This window comes from Zootoca vivipara, chromosome 13 (genome assembly GCF_965207765.1).
Source record: "Zootoca vivipara chromosome 13, rZooViv2.hap1.1, whole genome shotgun sequence".
NCBI lineage: Eukaryota > Metazoa > Chordata > Lepidosauria > Squamata > Lacertidae > Zootoca > Zootoca vivipara.
This window is the reverse complement of record NC_142596.1, coordinates 47,855,939-47,876,579: the sequence shown is the minus strand read 5'-3', so window position 1 is coordinate 47,876,579 and position 20,641 is coordinate 47,855,939. Positions and strand designations below refer to the sequence as shown.

At 46.6% G+C, this 20,641-nt stretch overlaps 1 protein-coding gene across 3 annotated transcripts in view; it reads right to left on the bottom strand.

Moving 5' to 3' along the window:
• Positions 1 to 5,893: 5,893 nt before the first annotated feature.
• Positions 5,894 to 20,641, bottom strand: part of TOM1L2 (target of myb1 like 2 membrane trafficking protein) — a 56,718-nt gene continuing 41,970 nt past the window's right edge. Inside the window, exons 13-15 of one of the 3 annotated variants that reach the window (XM_035130760.3) lie at positions 15,088 to 15,147; positions 10,112 to 10,148; positions 5,894 to 9,547 (exon numbers count right to left, since the gene is read on the bottom strand). In XM_035130760.3, the coding sequence (XP_034986651.2) occupies positions 9,393 to 9,547; positions 10,112 to 10,148; positions 15,088 to 15,147 (252 nt within the window). In that variant the 3' untranslated portion in view covers positions 5,894 to 9,392. The remainder of the gene's footprint in view (positions 9,548 to 10,111; positions 10,149 to 15,087; positions 15,148 to 20,641) is intronic. The other 2 variants (XM_060282430.2, XM_035130761.3) reach the window with 2 other exon arrangements.

Below are 20,641 nucleotides of genomic sequence, written 5' to 3'. Positions count from 1 at the left end.
CACTGGAACCTGTCTTCGCATGCAGGGCAAGTCTCTAACTCACCAAGGGTTAGAGACCCATCGGCTACCGTCACCTGTTTGAGCTGACCAGTCGAAGCCATTCCCAGTGTGTGGCTGCTGTCGCCTGCTGACAGCTTCTGGGAGCCACAGGGGTAGATTCTCAACAGTTGGTTTTATTTATATTTTGAATTTCTTTTTAGAGGAATTTTAATTTATTGACTTTTAGGAATAACCGTAAATGCATAGTTTATGTAAACCACTGAAAGCCGCAGCTAAAATTGAGCTGTTTTGCAAGTTTCAGTGGAAACTAGCTAGTGTTATTGGAGCAGTCAGGAATGATGTTGCAGTTCCCAAGCGCCTGCCAACCAGCTAGCTGCTGGGTCCTTGGGAACTGCTGCACAATGGTCTTTGACAAGTGGATAGGAGGACCTACCTGGCAATCACCTGATGTTATGACATCTGATTACTGACAGGTAGGTTCTCCACCCCAGCTGTAGATTGCAGGCTCCTTGGGGCAGGGGCCTACCCACACCTTCTTTGTAAAGCTGTTATGTACATGGGTGGCACTACTGCCATCAATTGCTTTGTTCTTGTGTGAAATTTGCAACACTCATGTTCCTTTCCACAGTTTTCTGCTCTGTCAGAGCGAGAGCCAGCGTTTCCTCCCAAACAGAAGCTGGCACTGTATTTTACTAGAATGTTGTGGCAGACAAAAGGCCGCAGGAGGCACATGATGCGCTGGAAGGAACAGCAGTAAACAAGGCTACAAAGCCAATAGACAGAAGCCACTGGGCCGGGCAGTCACATTGCAGCTGGTGCTCATGCAGACCAAGGACATCTTCACACCATCCATTTAAAGCACTGCAGCTCCACATTGAGCGGTCTTGGTTTTCCATAAAGAACTCTAGGAGCTGTAGTTTCTTAAGGGTGCAGAGTTGTTAGGAGGCCACTATTCCTCTTACGAGGGACGCGGGTGGCGCTGTGGTGTAAACCACAGAGCCTAGGGCTTGCCGATCAGAAGGTTGGCAGTTCAAATCCCTGCCAACCTACCTGTTCAAAAGCACGTCAAAAGTGCAAGTAGATAAATAGGTACTGCTCCGGCGGGAAGGTAAACGGCATTTCCAGGCGCTGCTCTGGTTTCGGTGTTCCGTTGTGCCAGAAGCGGCTTAGTCATGCTGGCCACATTACCCAGAAAAACTGCGGACAAACACCAGCTCTCTCGGCCTGTAAAGCGAAATGAGCACTGCAACCCCAGAGTGGTCTGCAACTGGACTTAACTGTCAGGGGTCCTTTACCTTTTTTATTCCTCTTACAGAGCTACAACTCCCAGAGTTCCCTGTGAAAAGGGTTTGTTAAACCACACTGGGAAATATAACTATAACTGAGACATGGAGGGGGGGCATACATTTAAAGCAGGCATCCCCAAACTTTGGCCCTCCAGATGTTTGGAATATAATTCCCATCTTCCCTGACCACTGGTCCTGTTAGCTAGGGATGATGGGAGTTGTAGGCCAAAACATCTGGAGGGCCGCAGTTTGGGGATGCCTGATTTAAAGCATTATGATACCCCCTTACACAGCCATGGCTTTCTTCCCAAAGAATTATGGGAGCTGTAGTTTGTTAAGGATGCTGAGAGTTGTTAAGAGACTCCCTATTCCCATCACAGAGCCAGTGCTTTTCTTTCTGGGGCTACTCAAGGGCACGCAGTACCAGAACTTCTTTTTCTAGAAGGAAAGCACAGCAAAGAACTACAATTCTCAGAGTCTCATAGGAAGAGGGACCTTTTTCATGCGAGAAATACATGAATAGCAGGTTCTGATTCCTCTCCCAGAGCTACAATTCCCAGAGCGGCTTAACAGTCAGTCCCTCTTGATAGGAGAAACTGGATTCCCCCCCCCCCTATAAATGCTTTAAATGTTAGCAGCTTTCATTCAGCTGCTTAACACCAATGAAAAGTGGGCGCAGAGCAGGCCTTTTGCAATTTAATCGGACATATTTTTCTGCACCGCCTGCGTTAGGTAACGCTCCTGTTTGCAATGCTCCTGCCTTCATTCCAATGATAATTCTTTGAGTACTTCGAAGTGGGAGGGGAGAAATGACCTGGAACCTGCTTGCTTCAGAAAGTGCCTGATTAATTCCTCCTTCCACTACCTCCGCCACCCAATTTCTTAGCCTGAATCTCTCCCCCAAACCATGTCCCACTCTGTCCAGCTGCGAGTTTGGCCAGTCATGAAAAACTAAACCAGTTCTCAACCAAAACCAGCATCCTGGCCCAATTCAGGGTGGGTGCATGGATTTAATTTTATATAGGAAAAAGTATTTTGGACTTTTTAGTTTAAAGACACCTATCTGGAGGGGGAAGAATGTCATCATGATGAGAGGGTTGTAAATTTTTGCGTAGTGTGGAAGAGGTATGGAAGAGGATTTTTTTCTCACTCCCCCCCCCATACTTTTAAAACTGTCATCCAGTAAATACTGCTGGTATTTAGGAACACACTCATGTCCGTGGTGGGGACTTGCCAGAAGCATCTGGTTTACCTATGGGAGAGAAGAACAGCGAGCTAGACGAGTCTTTGGTCTGTTCCATCGAGTTCCTTTTTGTGTTCAAAGCCAACTTGTGGGTTGAGAACCACTTGTGGGTCACACAGCCTGATCCAAAATAGGTCGCAACAGCACTGCCACCAGGCAAACATGCAGCAGGAGATTAAGAATTCGACCCCCCAAAGCATGTTGGGGTTTAAAAGTGGGTGCTGGGTCTGAAAAGGTTAAAGATACCTGTTCAAAGCTCCCACCCGACAGGTTCTCAACGGGAGTAGGTGATTTAGATCCTTTTGCCTTAAATCCCACAAAATCCTGGGGTGCAGAATGGGCAATACATTCAATCCGTCACCACACGGCCAACATTCACGTCTAGTCGTTATAGCTGTACAGGTTTGCACTAACGGTATTTTATTGGGAGTATTTCACATGCAAGAATGAAAGGAGAGAAAAAAATGTACAGAGACCGATGGACAGACAAGAGTTAAGTGACGGCAGGTTAATTAATACATCCTGGTGCAAAAACCGTTTAGCAGGTTTTTGCTCACACAAAGAACACCATCACTAAAAAGGAGAGAGAGAGAGAGAAAAGCCAGGATAGTTTTAAAGGCATTTAAAGAATTAATTTTTACATAGATGTCTTTACATTTTAAAAAAACAATTAATTCCCTTTCCCTGCCCACCAACCTTCTCCCCCAAACAGACAAACAGACAAACAAATATTTTCAGTAAATAAATATTATCCACTTTTAATCTGGACACGCCTAGAGCTTTTAAAAAAATATACAGATGGAGACACTATGACACAGGTTACGGTGGGCTGATGCTATTGCAACAGTTAGCAGACGTGGGGGCGGGTGGGTGGGAAGCTCATACTAATTTTCTCAGAGGGCAGAGGAACCTCACTAAATAAGGATGTTCTGTAGAAGCATTTGCTTGCTATGGAGAAATAAGAGCAGGAAACAAGAGTGTGGGGTTATATGAGGAACCAGGACCACGAAAGGCCAGGATTGGTGTTTTGCTTGTTTTTAAAATCCAAATAGTTAACAGGTTCAGTCACTGCATGCCTAAGGTTCAAAAGGACTGTACAGAAGATTTGGAAATTTCTAAGCAAGCCACTTCCTGTGGGATTATAAAAGGGTGTTGTGGGATCACAAATTCAGGTGTGGTCCACGCTTCTGTAGGTATCAAAGCAGGGTGGAGGTTAAAAGGAGGCCAAGTGTTCACGCCAGATGCTGGATAATAAAAAGGGCCCGATTCTCTTGACCGCTATCCTGCAGCTGCCATTCATCCAAAGCGACCCTGTGTTGATGCTTCTATGGCTGCAGCTATTAACTTTAAAGTCAGCATTCAACACCAGAGGGTTGAGCAAAGAATTGGGTCCATACTTCCTCCATACCTTCTGTGCTCTCCTGAAGGGTCATGAGACCATGTTAAGCTTGTTTCCCAGGCTAAGCCTGAAAAGACAAGTTCCTCACTTCTATTTAAGAATCGGGAACCTGTGGCAACTTCAGGCATTGCTGGGACTCCCAACAACTTCAGCCAGCATGGCCAATGGTCAGGGATGATGGGAGTTGTGGTTTAGTGGCAGGCTCACCTATCCACATGAGACATTTTAAACTGGATTGAAACTGCTTCAAACTACAAAAAATCATCGTTTATGATTGCACCCCCCTTCTGCAAAAAAACTGTTGCATTGGGCGAGTGCCATGAATTGTGCTAAATGCATCTCACCTCTTTGCAGACAGGCATTTCCCGGAGATCATTTGGGCGGGAGACACGCAGAGAAAACAGAGCCAAAGGTTTAAAGTTTGTGGGGTCAATAGGCCATTAACCAGGGGGATCCCATGCCCTGTATCAGTCCTTCATATCCTGGCAGTAAATACCAGTAGGAGATGCTTTCGCCTCTCTTTGATCCTCACAGGGACTGAATCAGACTTTCCCAGCAGTTTTAGAGGACAACTCCCATCAGCCCCAGCCGGTTGGGGGCAATGTACCAGTTTGAAACATCTGGAAGGTAACAGGTTGGGAAATGCTAAACCGAACGAAGGTTCAATGCACGCTAGACTGCCAGAAGTGAGTGCTGAGGCAGCTCTGGCGTTCTTTTGTCTGTGCAGGGGGAAAGTGCAATGAAAAGGTTTAAAATATCCTCCTCTCCTGTGTTGGGGACGCTTTCTTTACTGATCTGCCAGCCAACACCCAGATGAAGGGCTGGCAGCCAACTAGTACCCCAGCAACCTTATTTTACAAAGGAAAAAGTGCTTCTTCTGTAGCAAGAGAGGCTGGCACTTCAGACCTCCCCACCCCTGGACCCCTCTTGTTCCTCCTTTGCCTGTCCTCACAGGACAGGGATGGGGAGTGACAGGAAAAGGCCAGGCACAGCTCCTCCTGCTGCAACAGCAGCAATGTCAACGGGACAGCTATCTTCTTATCCAGATCACCAAGATGCAGCAACTACAGAGAGCCATTTTGCTGGCACAACCAGTTCCAGGCTGTGGACAGCAGGCTCCAGGATGCAGGTCTCCGATGAGGGAATGGGAAAGAACGTGGCCTTCTTGCTAAGGCTGGAAGCTGCCTTGCCCCCCCCCCCATGGAAAGAGGCCCGTTTCATTCTTTCCCCATTCTTCCTGAAAGCTGGAAGGTTTCACTGTCTTCCCCAAAGGCTACGGCCCCACCCACACTATTCATTTAAATCACAGTCGTTCCACTTTAAACAGTCATGGATTCCCCCGAAGAATCATGGGTACTGCAGTTTGTTAAGGGTGCTGAGAGGTGTTAGGAGACCCCTGTTCCCCTCACGAAGCTGCAATTCCCAGTTTGGTTGAACAACCCTTCCTTCTTCCCAGAGAACTCTGGGAATCATAGCTCTGTAAGAATAGGGGCCTCCTCTCAGCACCCTGGAGAAATGACACTTCCCATATTCTTTGAGGGGAGCCATGACTGTTTAAAGTGATATGATATGGCTTTAAATGTATAATGCAGATGGGGACAGATGCTGGAAGCCAGTCTTTGGAAACTTTGTGTGCTCCAGATGTTTTGGACCAAAACTTCCATCAGACCCAGCCGGGTGGTGGGAGTAGCAGTACAAAACATCTGGAAGGCACCAGAATGGTGACAACCGCACAGCTGTATGGTCAGGACAATGGCCAAATGGTCACCTTCCATTTCTAAGATACTTCGTTATAATTTAAAGGTGCTTTCTCCTCCCCGGCACACACATGGTTATTTAACCATTTCTTCATAGCCCAAGAATTTGTAACAGGTTTTGCTATTGCACCAGTCTTATACAGATTTGAATTCTACACATAACATTTTAAAAAGGGGGGTTGGTGGTAGAGAAAGAACATGCTATGCACCTCCTCACAAATGGAATATATTTTAAACGGAAACAATTCGTTTTCTTCGTTCTGACACCTCAGAACACAGAGGTGTTAATAAAGATGCTGTAGGAGATGAATTTCTTAAAAAAGGGGGGGGCAGGTGAAGGGAGGTAACAATTAAGGTCCCAATCCAGCAGGAGCTTCTCTTGCACAAGTTCTCGCTCACTTCAGTGGAGATGGTGCCAATAAACTTTCAAAAACTTCCTACCGGATCAGGCCAAAAATAAATAACCGAAGCCTAACTGATTGGCCTCATTAGTGTTTGAGCAAGGATCCCAACAATAATTTAGTGTCATTTAGTGATTCCTAACACAGATAAGGGATTTTTTTTTAATGGATAGTCCCACATTGTTGTGGATTATGCCACTTGGGGTCATAACCTTCCCTCGCTTTTGGCCTCTAATACAATAGACGACCCCTTCTCTCTTCACCCCTATGAATACGGTAATAGTGAAGATGGTTGGAGGGCAAGGAAGTAAAACTGAGGGCAGAAAGGCCTGTGGAAATAAGGACAAAGGGATGAAATATATTTAAATTTCAACTTCCGAGTTTGAGTGTCACAAGGAAGCAATGGAAAGTCAATGGGATATGGGACGCTAGGGAAACTCCGTAAAAAGCTCTGGCAGGAGTTTGGTGACTGTTGCAGACCAACCTGTTTTCCCTCCAGATGTTCTGGGAGCTGCCGCCCAAAACATCTGGAAGGCACCAGGTTGTGGGAAGGCTGTGCTAGGACATAGCCAGAAACCTAAGTTCACATGCTCCGAGGGCTTCTAGTCGCAGGTGAAAGAACTGGGTTGTCGCGGGAACGTCCGAGGGCTCTCGAGCCAAGGGACCTTCCTCCAGCAGCAAGGAAGCATCTATGCAGGGTGGAAGCAAAAATGTCCACTTCTCTCTGACACTAATAAGTCATTTCATTTCTCACCAAGCCTAGACTGGATGAGATTCTCCTCCACTTTGCCAAAACTGCCGGCAATGGCTGCCTGCTTTTCTCCTCCTTGGCATAGTATCTTGCAACAAATCCACTTCTAAAGGGATCTCAACACTGCTGGAACAGGGATGGGGAACCTGTGGTCATTCGAGCTGTTGCTGGGAAGCCAACTGCCATAAGTCCCAGCCCTCACAGTCAATGACCAGGGATAATGGGAGCTCTAAGTTCAGTCACATCTGGAGGGTCACAGGCTCCCCAATGCTGAGCTACTACAAAGCAATGGAATGGACACAACCGGTTTCTGCTCTGGGTGATGTGCTAGAGACAGAGCCGTGTGCTAGAGACCTGGTCCTCTCTCTTAAAGTAGTCAGGAAGCCAGATCACAGCCTCAGAAGGTCAACATTCAACACACACACACACACACACACACACACAGGTTACCCAAACATTCTTGCTTAGGAGTAGTGCCACAATATCCACACAGGCAGGTGAAGAAACCACCCGACAACTGGACTAGACATGGGGCCAGGCAATGCATGGAACAGCCACGTCCAAAACACAGCATCCAGTTGCATGAGCTTTTAAAAGCATATATCCACTGAGTGGACGGCACAAGAGGCAGCAGAAAGGGGCAATGTCATTTCAGACTGCGGCTGTTAGAGGGCCCCTTTTGAATACTCCTCCTTGTAAACATTCATAGCAAATAGAGACCTAACACTGTAAGAAGAAAGATTCCAGCTCACTCCTTTGCCTGCTGCGCTGGCTTTTGATTTGTACGGAATATTTAAAACAAGGAAGTGGTGCAGCCCACTCAACTGCCATAGGTCTCTACCACATCACTCTGCTGCACGGGGGTGGACCAAGTCAAACATCAAAACTAGGACCTGTTATCAAAACAGCAGAACTAACCGCAAGGCAGGAAGTCAATCCATATATGACAGACAGTTCCACCACAAAGCAGAATGCAACTCCCGTGGTTTGATTTAATCCTGCACAAATATGTGACGTGTTCCCAGGGAGGGGGCAGTTGCTACTTTCCTCCTGGGTGGACCCTACATTATACCCTTGGACAGGTTGAAACCACACACCAAACTGTCAGTGGATCGCGTGGGGTGCTCCCAATCTCAGAGCGCCTCTCTCCGCTATGCAAAACACCCATACAGGTTCATCACCCAGAGTTACCAGTCGTATGGAGGCCCAGGTACCAGGAAGTGGCAGTCGCGCTGGACCAGCAAAGCAACAGCAAGCAAGACCAAGTCCTATCTTAAAAGGGTCACTTCTGCCTTCTCTATCTCCACTTGGCGGGGGATTTGTTGGAAGGCCAGAGAAGCCAAAGGCCAGTACGCTGTCGAGAATTAGGCACAGCCTGGAAATCCTGACAGCAACTTCAGGGGTTCAGCGTTGCTAGCGGAGGCAGAGGAGCACAGAGACAAGACGGAAAAAGCCATCACTTAGAACGCAGCAGCCGAGGTGCCAACAAGGGGCGTCCCCGTCCCCCCAGCATTCCAGATTATGCACCACACTGTCTCTTGCTTCTCATTGAAGCTTTAAAGTACACCTTCCTTGCAATGCACACAGCAGCCCAGCTGTGGCCGGATCGTACTCCCAGGATTCTCAGCGACGCCTCTGCTTTCTGAAGCTCTGTGGCAAGGACAGAGAATCTATTCTAAATCCCTTTCCACGTGTGCGCACGTCTCACATGCACCTATGCAAAGCAGGCCCATGGTATGTGTGTGCCAGGAGTCCACCTGCCAAACACGGACACTACTTTAAAGACTGCCCATTTTTGGGGGGAGGGGCAAAGCTTCTTCTCCCTTCCTTGTAGAGACAGTGTACCTGCTAAGAAACACGGCCTACCTATCAGAGCCAGGTCACAATCCTCACTGCAGTTGACCACCTTAGGGCAGAAAGCCAAACAAACATCCCATGAAAAAGACATTTAAGATCCAAAACCTAGCTGAGGAGGGGGAACAGGCAACGCATGGCACCAAATTCTGGAACTGGAGCAAGACGATAAATTTCTTTTGTGTTCAACCTATGGGAAGGCTGCGCCGGTTCTTGAGAAAACAGGCACCTAAACACACTTAACCGCTATCAGAGATGTACCAGCATGTTGCACTTTGGACTGGCTTGTGGGAGAAAGGAGGTTTTGGCTTAAATCAAAGACAGGACTGCCCTCTGCACAACTCTGTTCTGGATCTGCCGGGAATGCAGGTCGGTGAGATGAGAAAGAATTCATGCATTATTATTATTTTAAAAAAAGAGAGAGGGTCTTGGTATTGACCTGGGTGGGTGGGTTCGAGAAAGAAGGAGCTTAGCGAGTGGGCAAGGACAGCCACAGGAGTGACAAGGCTGGATGTAAATACTCTGTGAAATGTTAGCTTATTCGGGCTGGATCGCTTCCAAGAGGTACAAGAGGCCATCTATGGAACCCAGGAGGGGCAAAGGGAGCTCGTCGTTAGCTGGAGAGCATGAGCAGGCCGCTGGACTGCGCGGTTGCCTTCCTCCACACACGCACACGAAGAAGAGGAGCCGAGGAAGGAGCATCACAGGGCAAAGAGGGCATCTTCCGAGCGCTCCGGCTTCTTTTTGCTTGGGGGGTTTGCCGTCGCCGGTGGCGTGGGCTCCTCCTGAGGTGGCGAGGGCAGGTTGGGGATCCTTTCAGCAGCTTTGGCGCGCTCCTCTAGGAATTTGTCAAACTCTGCAGGGTTTTAAAACATAATAAAGGGTTTATGTTGCGATTCTGGGCTAAAGGAACTTTGCCGCAAGCTATGGCACAAGGATGCCTGCGGGGGCTCTGCAGCTCTGCAAAAACTTCCCCCCTTGCAAAAGGGCCTCCTGTGGCAGATGCCCTAAAACAGAAATGGAGAACGCTCAGGCCTTGGGGGCCAAAGGTTCTCTATCTGGCCCTCAGAACTCTCCCTGACCTCCCAAGCCTCAGCCATGATTCCTTGAATTCTGATTATGCTTTCTGCTTGCCTGAATGGAGGATAGAAAGGGGTGAGCATGTGTGTATGAAATTAATCTACTGTACTGGGAAAAGGTAACTTTCACATTCATTGCTCCACCCACTTTTACCTCTGCCCACGGCCATCGCTGCTAAGAAGTATTTGTTCTTTTAAAGACCATCCTGCCTGCCACATTCTGAACTTTTTTCCTGCACTCCCAAGGTACCAAAACACACAGAGTCCTGCAGGTGGCTTTGTGCCTTACAATAACTTTACTTGAGTTTGTGTGTGTGTTTCCCCAAAGCTTGCTTGTTTACCTTCACTCGTCACTCCTTCCTCCAGTTCGTCTCCTTTCTGCAGTTGGAATGAAAGTGGGGGGAGTGGGGAAGAGAAAAGAAATATCAGCACATGTTCAATTTGTCTCTGCATATGGTAGCTCATACCTCTAAGGTGCTTCTAGCACTGGAACGGAGCAATCAAAATAACCAGCTGCACCATTAAATTCAGTTGATGGCATGTACACAGCTAGTGTGATGTACACACCTTAAAACTAGACCGACCAATATTCCTTCTCTGAAAGGAACAAGTACAATTGTGCCATGGGCAGTGGCTATCTCCACTATCTTGTCCTTTCCATCGGAGGAGGCGGAGCACAGGCTTTTCCAACTCAAGTCAGGGTCACACCAAAAGAGGGGCCCCAAATAACCATTTTTTTACACCTCAGTTAAAAAGGGGGCCATGGGTGGACTACTACGGGAATGCAAGCAAGTTCTTCGTCACACGGGCAAGCCAAGAAGTCGCTAAGAAACATTTGCTGGAAAGGTGACTCCCCAACACACACACACACACCCCGGCCTGAGGTCTGGAATAAAACTCAATTATAGGGAAAATGACCGGATGTAAAAAGTTGGAATAGAGTTCACAGTGCGCCGCTGAGCAGTGGGTTGAAAACCTTCATGCACAAAACAGCAAGCAGTTTCACAAGCAAAATCAAAGGCTGGAGCAGCTGTAGGTCTTCTGTTCTCTCTTGAATTTATCAGGCATGTGATCTGCAGGGAGAGTCCTCCTGATCATACTGTGGTCTACCGAAGTTTGGTTTTCCCATTTTCTGGAAGAGCTTCCTATGTAGATTAGGCAAGCCTCGGTGATGGGATACTTTTGCAGACAGCTAAAGACCTTGATGTTTGCCCTGGAATTTCCTGACTGCTGACACTGAGGATTTTGCTTTATTTGTTGTTGTTTTTTACACAGCTACTGTGTTTGCTGTAATTATGTGTAATGACTATTTGGATGGCTTAATTGTTGTTATTTGTTGATTTAAAGGGTTTTCATGTAAAGATTGTGAACTGCTTTATAAACGAAAAGCGGTATAGAAGGGATTTAAAAAATAATTAAGTTCTTCTCATTTATTTTTAAAAGCTACATCTTCATTTCCTGCATCCCCCCCAGCCCCCAACCCAAAGGAGACTGCTCCAGGGATTTGGGTGAGGGGGAAAGGGAGGTATCATAAGGTCCATCCACACTGTGGCTTAATATGGCTTGCGAATCCCTGGTTCCTCTTTTAATTTCCCCTCGTCCATACCGCATTCTCCAACTACTGCTGTCCCAAACTTTCTCCTCCCTCAATCTGGAGATTCCTGATGCTTCGAACATCCAAATAGGAGAGCTACATCTTGAGGGCTGGCTCAAGACATTTTGCTGCCTGAGCTGAGGTACAGGATGGTGCCCTCCCACAAGGAACACACAGAAGCCAATTGGGCTGGTAGCTGAATCTTACTCCAGTGCTGATGAAAGAATAGTGTCTTCCATGGCACTTGAGGGCAGCAAGCTAGCCTAGAGGTGTACAGGGCAGCTGATGCAGCTGCCTCACTCTGCCTCACCGTAGGGCCGGCCCTGCATGATCATTTGGATCAAGAGCACAGTGGACCTACTGTCTGGTGGTGTCTCAGCAGCGGCCAGGCCAGTCCCACCTCCAGCTCCAGCATTTTGGCCCACGTGCAATAACTCAGGAGCACCTCCCTGCCTTTCTTTGGTCAGCTCAGGAATCTACATTCAGAGCAACCACTGCCAATATGGTAGTAGCAATTCAATGGGCTGGGGCATTAGGCATATGTGCCGCAGCCCTTATACATTAAAAAGAAAGCCGGGGGGGGGGGGGGAGAAGATGTTTATAACATTGCTATCATTATGGTGAGCGACAGGCAAAACGTTACTACAACAAACGCTTTAAGGCAGAGATTTCTATTTTCATTTCTTTATTATTTCTATGTTTCTGCTACTTTTTCTTTCCCATCTTTGCTTTGCTCTTGCTTCTGGTTTTATTTTTTTTATGTCCTCTACTCTGAGTCGATGAAGGAAATGTATTCAGATGAAGGTGATGGCTGGCTGGCAAAGAAGGCTGTGTGAGAGGCACGGAAGGGAAGACCTCCCACTGTGGTGGGGCTGGGGGAAGAAAGGGGAGCTCCCAGGTGAGAGCTGGGAGGGTCCAACTCTTTCTTTGTGAGATGAGGGTTAAGATCCACCTGGGAGAGTGGACTTTGCATTCTTCTTCCTCTTCCTTTTTCTGTTTTTGTTTAGATTAGTAGGTTTTGTTTATTGTATTGTATGGCAAAAAGCCTTAATAAAATATTACAAATAAATAAATAAATAAAAACACATAGGAAGCCATTGCTTTTGCCCTCTAGATGTTCTGGGTGACAACTCCCACCATCCCTGACTATTGGCTATGGTAGCTGGGGCTGAAGGTAGTTGTAGCCCAAAACATCTGGGAGGAACCATATTTTGCTCTGTTTATTGTTCAAAATCAGTCTCCTTATTATTAATTTATTATTATTATTATTATCATTTATTATTTATACCCCGCCCATCTGGCTGGGTTTTCCCCACCACTCTGGGCAGCTTCCAGCAAATACCAAAATAAATTAAAATATCACAGATTAAAAACTTCCCTAAACAGATATGCAGATATAAAGATATAAATATATACTGCCCACCACACACACACACACACACGAATTAGAGAGCCATTCTACGAATTAAACAGGTGGGCAGAGGAGGTTAAGCAGATTCTGGGATGTACCACTTGAGAGAGGGGGGTGCATGAGCGAGAGAGAGAGAGAGAGTTCTCATTAGGTAAAGATGTTTGGGAGAGGGCTAAGTTAAAATCCCTCCCCTCCCTCATGATGGGCTACTTTACTTACATGTATAGCAGGGGGGAGGAAGGGAGCGGATGAATAAATATGATCCCTAAATACACCTCTGACTGGCTTATTTCCTCCCCTACTTCAGCCAGAAGCGGCTTAGTCATGCCGGCCACATGACCCGGAAGCTGTACGCCTGCTCCCTCGGCCAATAATGTGAGATGAGCGCGCAACCCCAGAGTCGGTCATGACTGGACCTAATGGTCAGGGGTCCCTTTACCTTTTTACTTCGGCCTATGGCCTCCCACTACAACTCTTGGACCTGGCCTATGCATGCAACGGAATCGACTGCACAGCATGTCAGGCAAAAAAAAAAAGATTGCTGGAGGCCCCTCAATTAGAAGCAAAACAAAACCTCAAGGAGAAACTAGCATACCACGGAGAAAGGCCGCAGCCTAGCCCTCTCCCTGTTGTGATATGCTTGCTCCTTATAAGGTGGGTATTTTGGCTGCTTTTGGGGTCCCCCCCAGCACAGGGGAGGCTATTGATGCTCATGGTTCTTCACCTTTAGAGATGCAGTTCCTTCAACCATTTCATTCATGGGGATGGTCTGGTCTGTACTTGCATCACAAAATCAAGTGGAAATATGGTTCTAGTAGGAGGGAGTGTTCATGTGTAAATATGCACCTGCAGTTCTCTGCAGGATTGGGAACGAAACATTGTAAGCTGTAGCGCTCCTGTTCAGAATGCAAGCCAGCCAGCCAGCCATGCCCTTTTACAGAACACTCCATTCCATGTCCTCCCCCTCTGCCTGCTTTCCCCTTCGCCTCCCCATCAGCAGCCAGCCATCATTCCTGTGTTCTATCCAAATACTTAGCAAAAACCCATGGAAATGAAAGAAGATGTTAGTAGAGTCCATTATTTTCAACAGGTCTATTCGGAGTAGGACTAGCAATGGATATAACCCTTAGTCGTCATGGGTTTACTTGCATTCTGCCTTTTTAGGTATTTCCTATTGATTCTCTTTAGGTTTCCCAAGCTTGCTAACGCCTCCATCTTGCATGTGGATGAAGCTTGAAGGAGGGGCACTTGAAGAACTCTCTCTCTCTCTCTCTCTCTCTCTCTCTCTCTCTCTCTCTCTCTCTCTCTCTCTCTCTCTCTGTGTGTGTGTGTGTGTGTGTGTGTGTGTGTGTGTTATGTAAAGAATGCTATGTTCTAATTTAAGTACAAAAACAGCACATCAGGAACCGGGCTGGCTGAGCTAGAACTGTGTGTTTGAGAGAGATACACACAAATGTTTGGGGGGAAGCATTCAACAGTGGCATTCCCTTGCAATCTGAGGGTGTGTCCATACCTGGCTTAATGTGGACTGTGAACTACTAATTTAATTCCTCCTCTTCCACGTGGGCTTTCTCCTGCAACTACTGCTGTCCCACCCACACTTTCTCCTCCCTGAATCTCGAGATTCCCTATGCTTTGAAAATACAAATTGGGAGAGCCACATCAATTTAAGGAGAAGTATGAGGCAGCGGCAGTTGGAGGAGAAGGCCTGCACAGACGAGGAGGAATTAAAGGAGGCACCAGGGGTTCACAAGCCACATGAAGCTGAAGGGTGGATGGCATACCCTCCAATATTTCTCCCATGGAAATAGGGACACCCTATTCCATAACAATAACAAGAAGAATTTTATTATTTATACCCCCTCCACACATACAATCTGACAGGGTTGCCCCAGCCATTCCAAGTGGCTTCCAAAATTTATAAAAACATAATAAAACATGAAACATTTTTTAAAAAACCTATAGAGGGCTGCCTTCAGATGTCTTTCTAAAGGTTGCATAGTTACTTATCTCCTTGGATCGCGGGTCGCATAATTCCATGCTCTCCAACATTTATCTGATGAAAATAGGGACGTCCTAAGGGAAAGCAGGACATTCCGAGATCGAATCAGAAACCGGGTTGGCTTCTGTAAATCCGGGACTGTTCCTGGAAAACAGGGGCACTTGGATGGGCCGTGGAATAGAATCCCTCAGCACTAATATGGCCACAGCTGCTCAGACAGCATTGGTTTTTCCCACTGAGAGGAGGGATGTGCAGAAACATATCAAAGGAATTTTTTTAAAAGTAGCAAAACAAAAGAAGAGAGTCTTACCACGTCGGTACTGAGCCATTCCTCAATGTCATCCATGACAGAGGACTGTGTAACGGGAATCTAGGGAGTGCAGCAAAGAGATAGAGCGAGGCAGGCAAAAAATAAAACAAGGACATGACACATCCACAATCATGGCCACAGAATGAGAGGGAAAGAGGAAAGGAAAAAAAGAGGGTTGGGGGTTGGAGAAAAAAAAACATACGCTGTGTGAAATGCATCACCGCTGTGAAGAATTGCAATACAACAACAACAACAACACACAGATAAAGCAACGAGCGAAGCAAGAAAACATCTCGGCAAACAAAAAAGGTTGCAATGAGTGAAATGGCCGGGGTCTGGCTGTGCTCTGAGGGGAAGGGCCAGCATGGCTCTGTGTTTGAAGGACCTGGTTCTCTTAAGGCTGGAATATTAGATACGGCTGGATAGGAGGTGAAATCCAAAACATAAAAGAAAGAGGTATCCATGACAGGAGGTGCCGGATCTGCAGGTGCAAGACTTGGGTCTGGTTGAGAAGCAACATGAAAATGTGGCTTAGCATTATGGGGATGAGGTTCGCACACTCCTTCCTCTGTGCATGGAAGGAGGTGGCCGGCAATTTCTTCTGCAGAACTAAGCCTCCGTTCATTGCTGATAATTTGCCTTGCATGCAGAAGGTCGCAGGTCCAGTTCCTAGCATTTCCAGGTGGGGCTAGGAAAGACTCCTGCCTGAAACCCTAGAGAGCTGCTGCCGGTCAATGTTGACATCACTGGGCTAGATAAACCAACGGGTGTGACAGTATAGGCCAGTTTTTGGCGTTCCCGTGTTCAAACTAAAATTAATAAACCAGGATGCCGAACCATGTTTTGATTGTCGTTGGTTTTAACCATAGCTAGGACGCGAGTGGCGCTATGGTCTAAACCACAGAGCCTAGGGCTTGCTGACTGGAAGGTTGGCAGTTCGAATCCCAGCGATGGGGTGAGCTCCCGTCAACCTAGCTCCTGCCAACCTAGCAGTTCGAAAGCATGTCAAAGTGCAAGTAGATAAATAGGTACCGCTCCGGTGGGAAGGTAAATGGCGTTTCCATGCGCTGCTCTGGTTTCGCTCTGGTGGCTTAGACATGCTGGCCACATGACCCGGAAAAACTGTCTGTGGACAAACGTCGGCTCCCTCGGCCAGTAAAGCGAGATGAGTGCCGCAACCCCAGAGTTGTTCGCGACTGGACTTAACAGTCAGGGGTCCTTTACCTTCAGGACGATACTGCAGTTCACATATAGAAGCCATGTGGAATTGTTCTATAGTGGAAGCTTCTGATCTCCTTCAGCAATGAAGAGAGGGGAGTGTGCAAGCTCAGGACTTGTGCAGAATCATTCCCGTAAGCTAAACCAGCCTTTCCAAAAGTGGTGCCTTCTAGGTCCATCAGCCACAGCCAGTGTAGCTGATGCATTTGTGTTGCTTCCAGACAACCTGTTCATTGACCATTCATTCAGATTTGTTTGTGGGGAGGGTATATGACACTGCATCAAGCAACTGGCTGCTATTTTCAGGTGGGATTTGATAACACACCAGCAAATTCAGCTTAGTGCAATTAAAGTTGATTTTGTGCTCTGGCACAACGAATCAGCTTCCCCCCCAAAATTGGATTTTTTTTAAAAAAAAATTGTAATAAGGAAAATGAGGGGGAAATGATTGCACGCTCTCCCCACAAAGAAATGTGGATGGATGCGGTATACTCAGCTGTTGTCCAACCTCCCCGCAATCTTTGTCAAACAAATCTAGATGAATGTTCATTAAACAAGTCATTAAACAAGTCCCCAAATTAGGAAAGGCAGGTTCAAAGTTACAGGTGGGCAGATAGGCTAGTATCTTAATAGAAATGTGTTTTGTTTAAAAGGCTGGGATAAGAGGGGAAATGGCAAATTTGCAGGTCTTCCAAAATTTCCAAATCGGGGATAATCATTGATAGATCTCTTTAGAAACGAATGCCTGGGGCATCATTGGCAAGATGGACCAGCTGAGGAAGGGGCACAGGGTGAGGAGAGGGGAGACAAGTATAGCAATAGGACCCCCCCCCCTTTGAAATGCATTAGGTCTAATATTCAAGCCTTAAAGAGACAGGCATTATAGGAATCCCTTATGAATCTCGGTGGGGTTTTTTACAGGAGAAGCAGGCATGAGGTGAGGAACTAAAATAGATGGCGGAATCCACCAACATTTCTTAGCTCAGCTGAGCCTTTAGTTAACACTGTCCTTTAGTTGGATTTTTTTTTAAATGCTACTAAACATAACTATGGCTCCAAGAGTTTTTGTGGTATTCATATTGCTGAAGTAGTATTTTTCTGCATAAGCAAAGGCTCCTAGTACTACCTATATTGCACTAGGATGGAAAGCTAGAACCAAAAGCTATGGGGATGTCTCTGCTAGTCATCGTGTCCATGTTTGCAAATGTCCCAGAGGGTTGCAATCCCACACCAAATGATCTGGAAGTAAGCCCCATCGAATTCAATGGGGCTTACTTCTGAGTCAACATGGGCAGGACTGCAGGCACCAGTGTCACACTTCCTGGTGCTATCCCTAACCTGCAATGGTGGAGAGTTGACTGCCATTTTCTCACTGGGGCCGCCATTAGACATTGAGCGGCTGGGATTTCTTCCAGCTCTGTTTTGGAGAGGAATAAACCACTTAGGAACCAGTTTGGCATATAAGCAGCCTAATAATACAGTAATGCTAATAATATCATGTGAATTGAGTAAATCCAGAGAGGACAATATCAGATTTTCTTAAAAGTATCCAAAGGGGTTCTTTTAGACAAGTGGAACTTCCAACTTTGCACCTTTTCCACAGAAAAAGGCTATAACTCTGTGGCAGAGAGCATATGTTCAATCCTTGCATCTCTAGTAGGGCTGAGAATGCTCCCTGCTTGAGACCCTGAGAGCCACTGCCACTCATAGTAAACAATGCTGAGCTAGACTGGTGAAGTCCATGTTCTATGCAGACAAGAAACCTCTGCATGTCTCTCACAGAACATCCGTGGGCTACAAAGAATTCTGGGGGTCCTATGTTCCAGGGTGAATAGGCAGCTCAAACAGAACAGTGCTCAGGCCTCTGGAGTGTCCTGCTCACCCTGTAGGACCCTCACAAGTATTTGCCAAAATCTACTCAAAACTCTCACGTGGCTGAAAATTGCAGGGAAAATTGGAGAAGCTGGTCTTTAGGAGCAGTGGGGATCCAAAAACAACAACCCCACAGCTTTGAAAACAGCTGCTTGAGATCACCAGAGTCAGACTGGACAAGCTGTCAGCTTCATCATGGACCCAATGAACCCCAGAGGAGATGATGGATAACTCCCAAACATGTAAGGGCCACGGATTTCCTGCATTTCCGCTGCAGATCAGCCGTCCTCCTCACTGTAACACTTGAAAGGCACTTTAGTTTCAAAATATGCGGTAGCCGAGCATGTGATGTTTGATCCTGCAGCCCAACACTTCTCTTTAAGAGAACCATGAAACAGGGCTCTGTGAATTCCACCACTCAGGAGCAGAACCGTGGCCATTTAAAAAGTAAAGCAAGCAAGCTTCTAGTCCTTGAGAATAAAGAGAAGATACCATAGAGCTCTGGTGAAATTTCCTGGGCTGGGGAGTGGAAATGTGCTCTGCCAGGTGGAATTTCGCTTCCGTAAGATGCAGCAAGGGCTGCTAATGTAAGATGGCTTTGGAAAAGAAGGACAGGGCTGTGGCTATGTTCTACCTCAACTGTCAGAGGAAGGATGCCTCTGAAAACCATTTGCTAGGAATCACAAGTGGGGAGAGTGCTGATGTGCTCAGGTCCTGCTAAGGTGCTTGCCAGAGGCATCTGCAAGAGCAGGATGCAGGACTAGATGGGTTATTGGTGTGATCCAGCCAGGCTTTTCTTAGGCTATTAGCCCCTTTGACTAGCAGCAGCAGAGCTACATAAAATATGGCAAGTAACCAAAATTAATTTTGTCTGTTTGCACAATTCATCCAGGTTGCCCGGATCCAGCTTTTCCTGATGCACTTCAAAAAGCAGCATCTTCAGTTGGCTCTGACAACTGGCATGACCTGAAGAGGGAAACTCTAGAAAGCATTGCACTGATATGCTGATATTGACCTACATTGGGCCAGCAAGCAACAGCTCATAAGACAGTGCCAGCGTCACCTTAAGGCTATGCAAAAACTCACCAAGTGGGTATAAGTAGGAGAAAAAGGGATTGTAAGCCCAGGTTCTCCCAGCTTGCAGAATATTAATAACATGCATACATAGCAGTGATTCTAACACTGATTTGGTCACAAGCCTGGCACTCTCCTCATCCTTCCAACAGGCTGTATCATTCCCTTTAAATTTTTAGTTTTTAAAAAACATTCATTCACTGTCATTTTAATCGGCAGCTACTTTAAAGGAATTCCAAATCTGGTCCAGGTATAGGGAGGTGGGTATAAGACACCACAGGTGCCAGCTACTCAGCACTGTGCAGAGTTGGCTTACATTACGAACTCACAGGACTGGCTTTTCTCCAAGCTCAACCCTGGAAAGGGAACAATTTGTCTCAAACGAAATGTGGCAAGGGCACTCCTAACACTTCCAATAATGCTATTGTTCTGTGCAGATCTGGGACTGCAGAACTGGGTCAAGATGCAGTAACAGACATTTGCTGGTCGTAACCGTGGCATGCCAATTCAGACATCATGCCGAGCCATTGTTGACACAATGGTTTTGGATTCTGGCTCCATGGCCAAGTGTAAGCCATGGTGTGCCAGTTCAGATCTCACAGCAAACTACACTTAAGCTTCCCAACATCTGGTTTGCGTTGAGGTCTACAATGAACCACCATATGGGATAAAACCAGGGACGTGAATTCTAGTATAGTTTGGTGGAATCAAATGGCACCAAAAACTGAAGTTTACAAAGGTGAGGGAAATGCATTCTTTTTAATTTTTTTGGCGAAGTCTGATTTCAGAAGAGGGTATTTTGAGCAACATTTCTTTTCCAAGAGACAACATTCAGCAGGGCGTCCCTCTGGTCCTCTAGCCCCTTTCAGGTGACACTGCCAGAAGGCAGCATTAATTTTTTTTTTGCTTTACCTCAGTAGAAAACAATGCCATACCTGAGTAGAACCATCTGTACTAGGCAACTTGAGACTCCTGCAGTGTGTCAGTTCTGCTACGTACTCTATTAATGGACACGGTTAAGAGCTACCGCTAATTCAGACAGAAAACTGGGTTACGGATTAGTTAGATTCTAAAGGGACGCCTATTACATCCGTATTAAAAACAAACAAGGTTAAAATGCCCTGTAAGGGGGAATAAACCAGTCCCCTACAGTAGTTATGGCCGACACAAAGGCCGCAGTATCCTTTTCCCCAAAAGTGAACCAACACAAGCCAGCAGCAAATATGGACAGGGCAGGAGGAAGAGTTTTGTACTCCCCCCATCAATTTTAAATAGCAGCAGAGAAAGCGAGAAAAACATACTCTGGGCTTCTCTGACACTTGGGAACAGCACCCAAGCAGAACCAAATTGTAGGATGAGTGACAATAGGGGAAAGTTGGAAAACAAGACT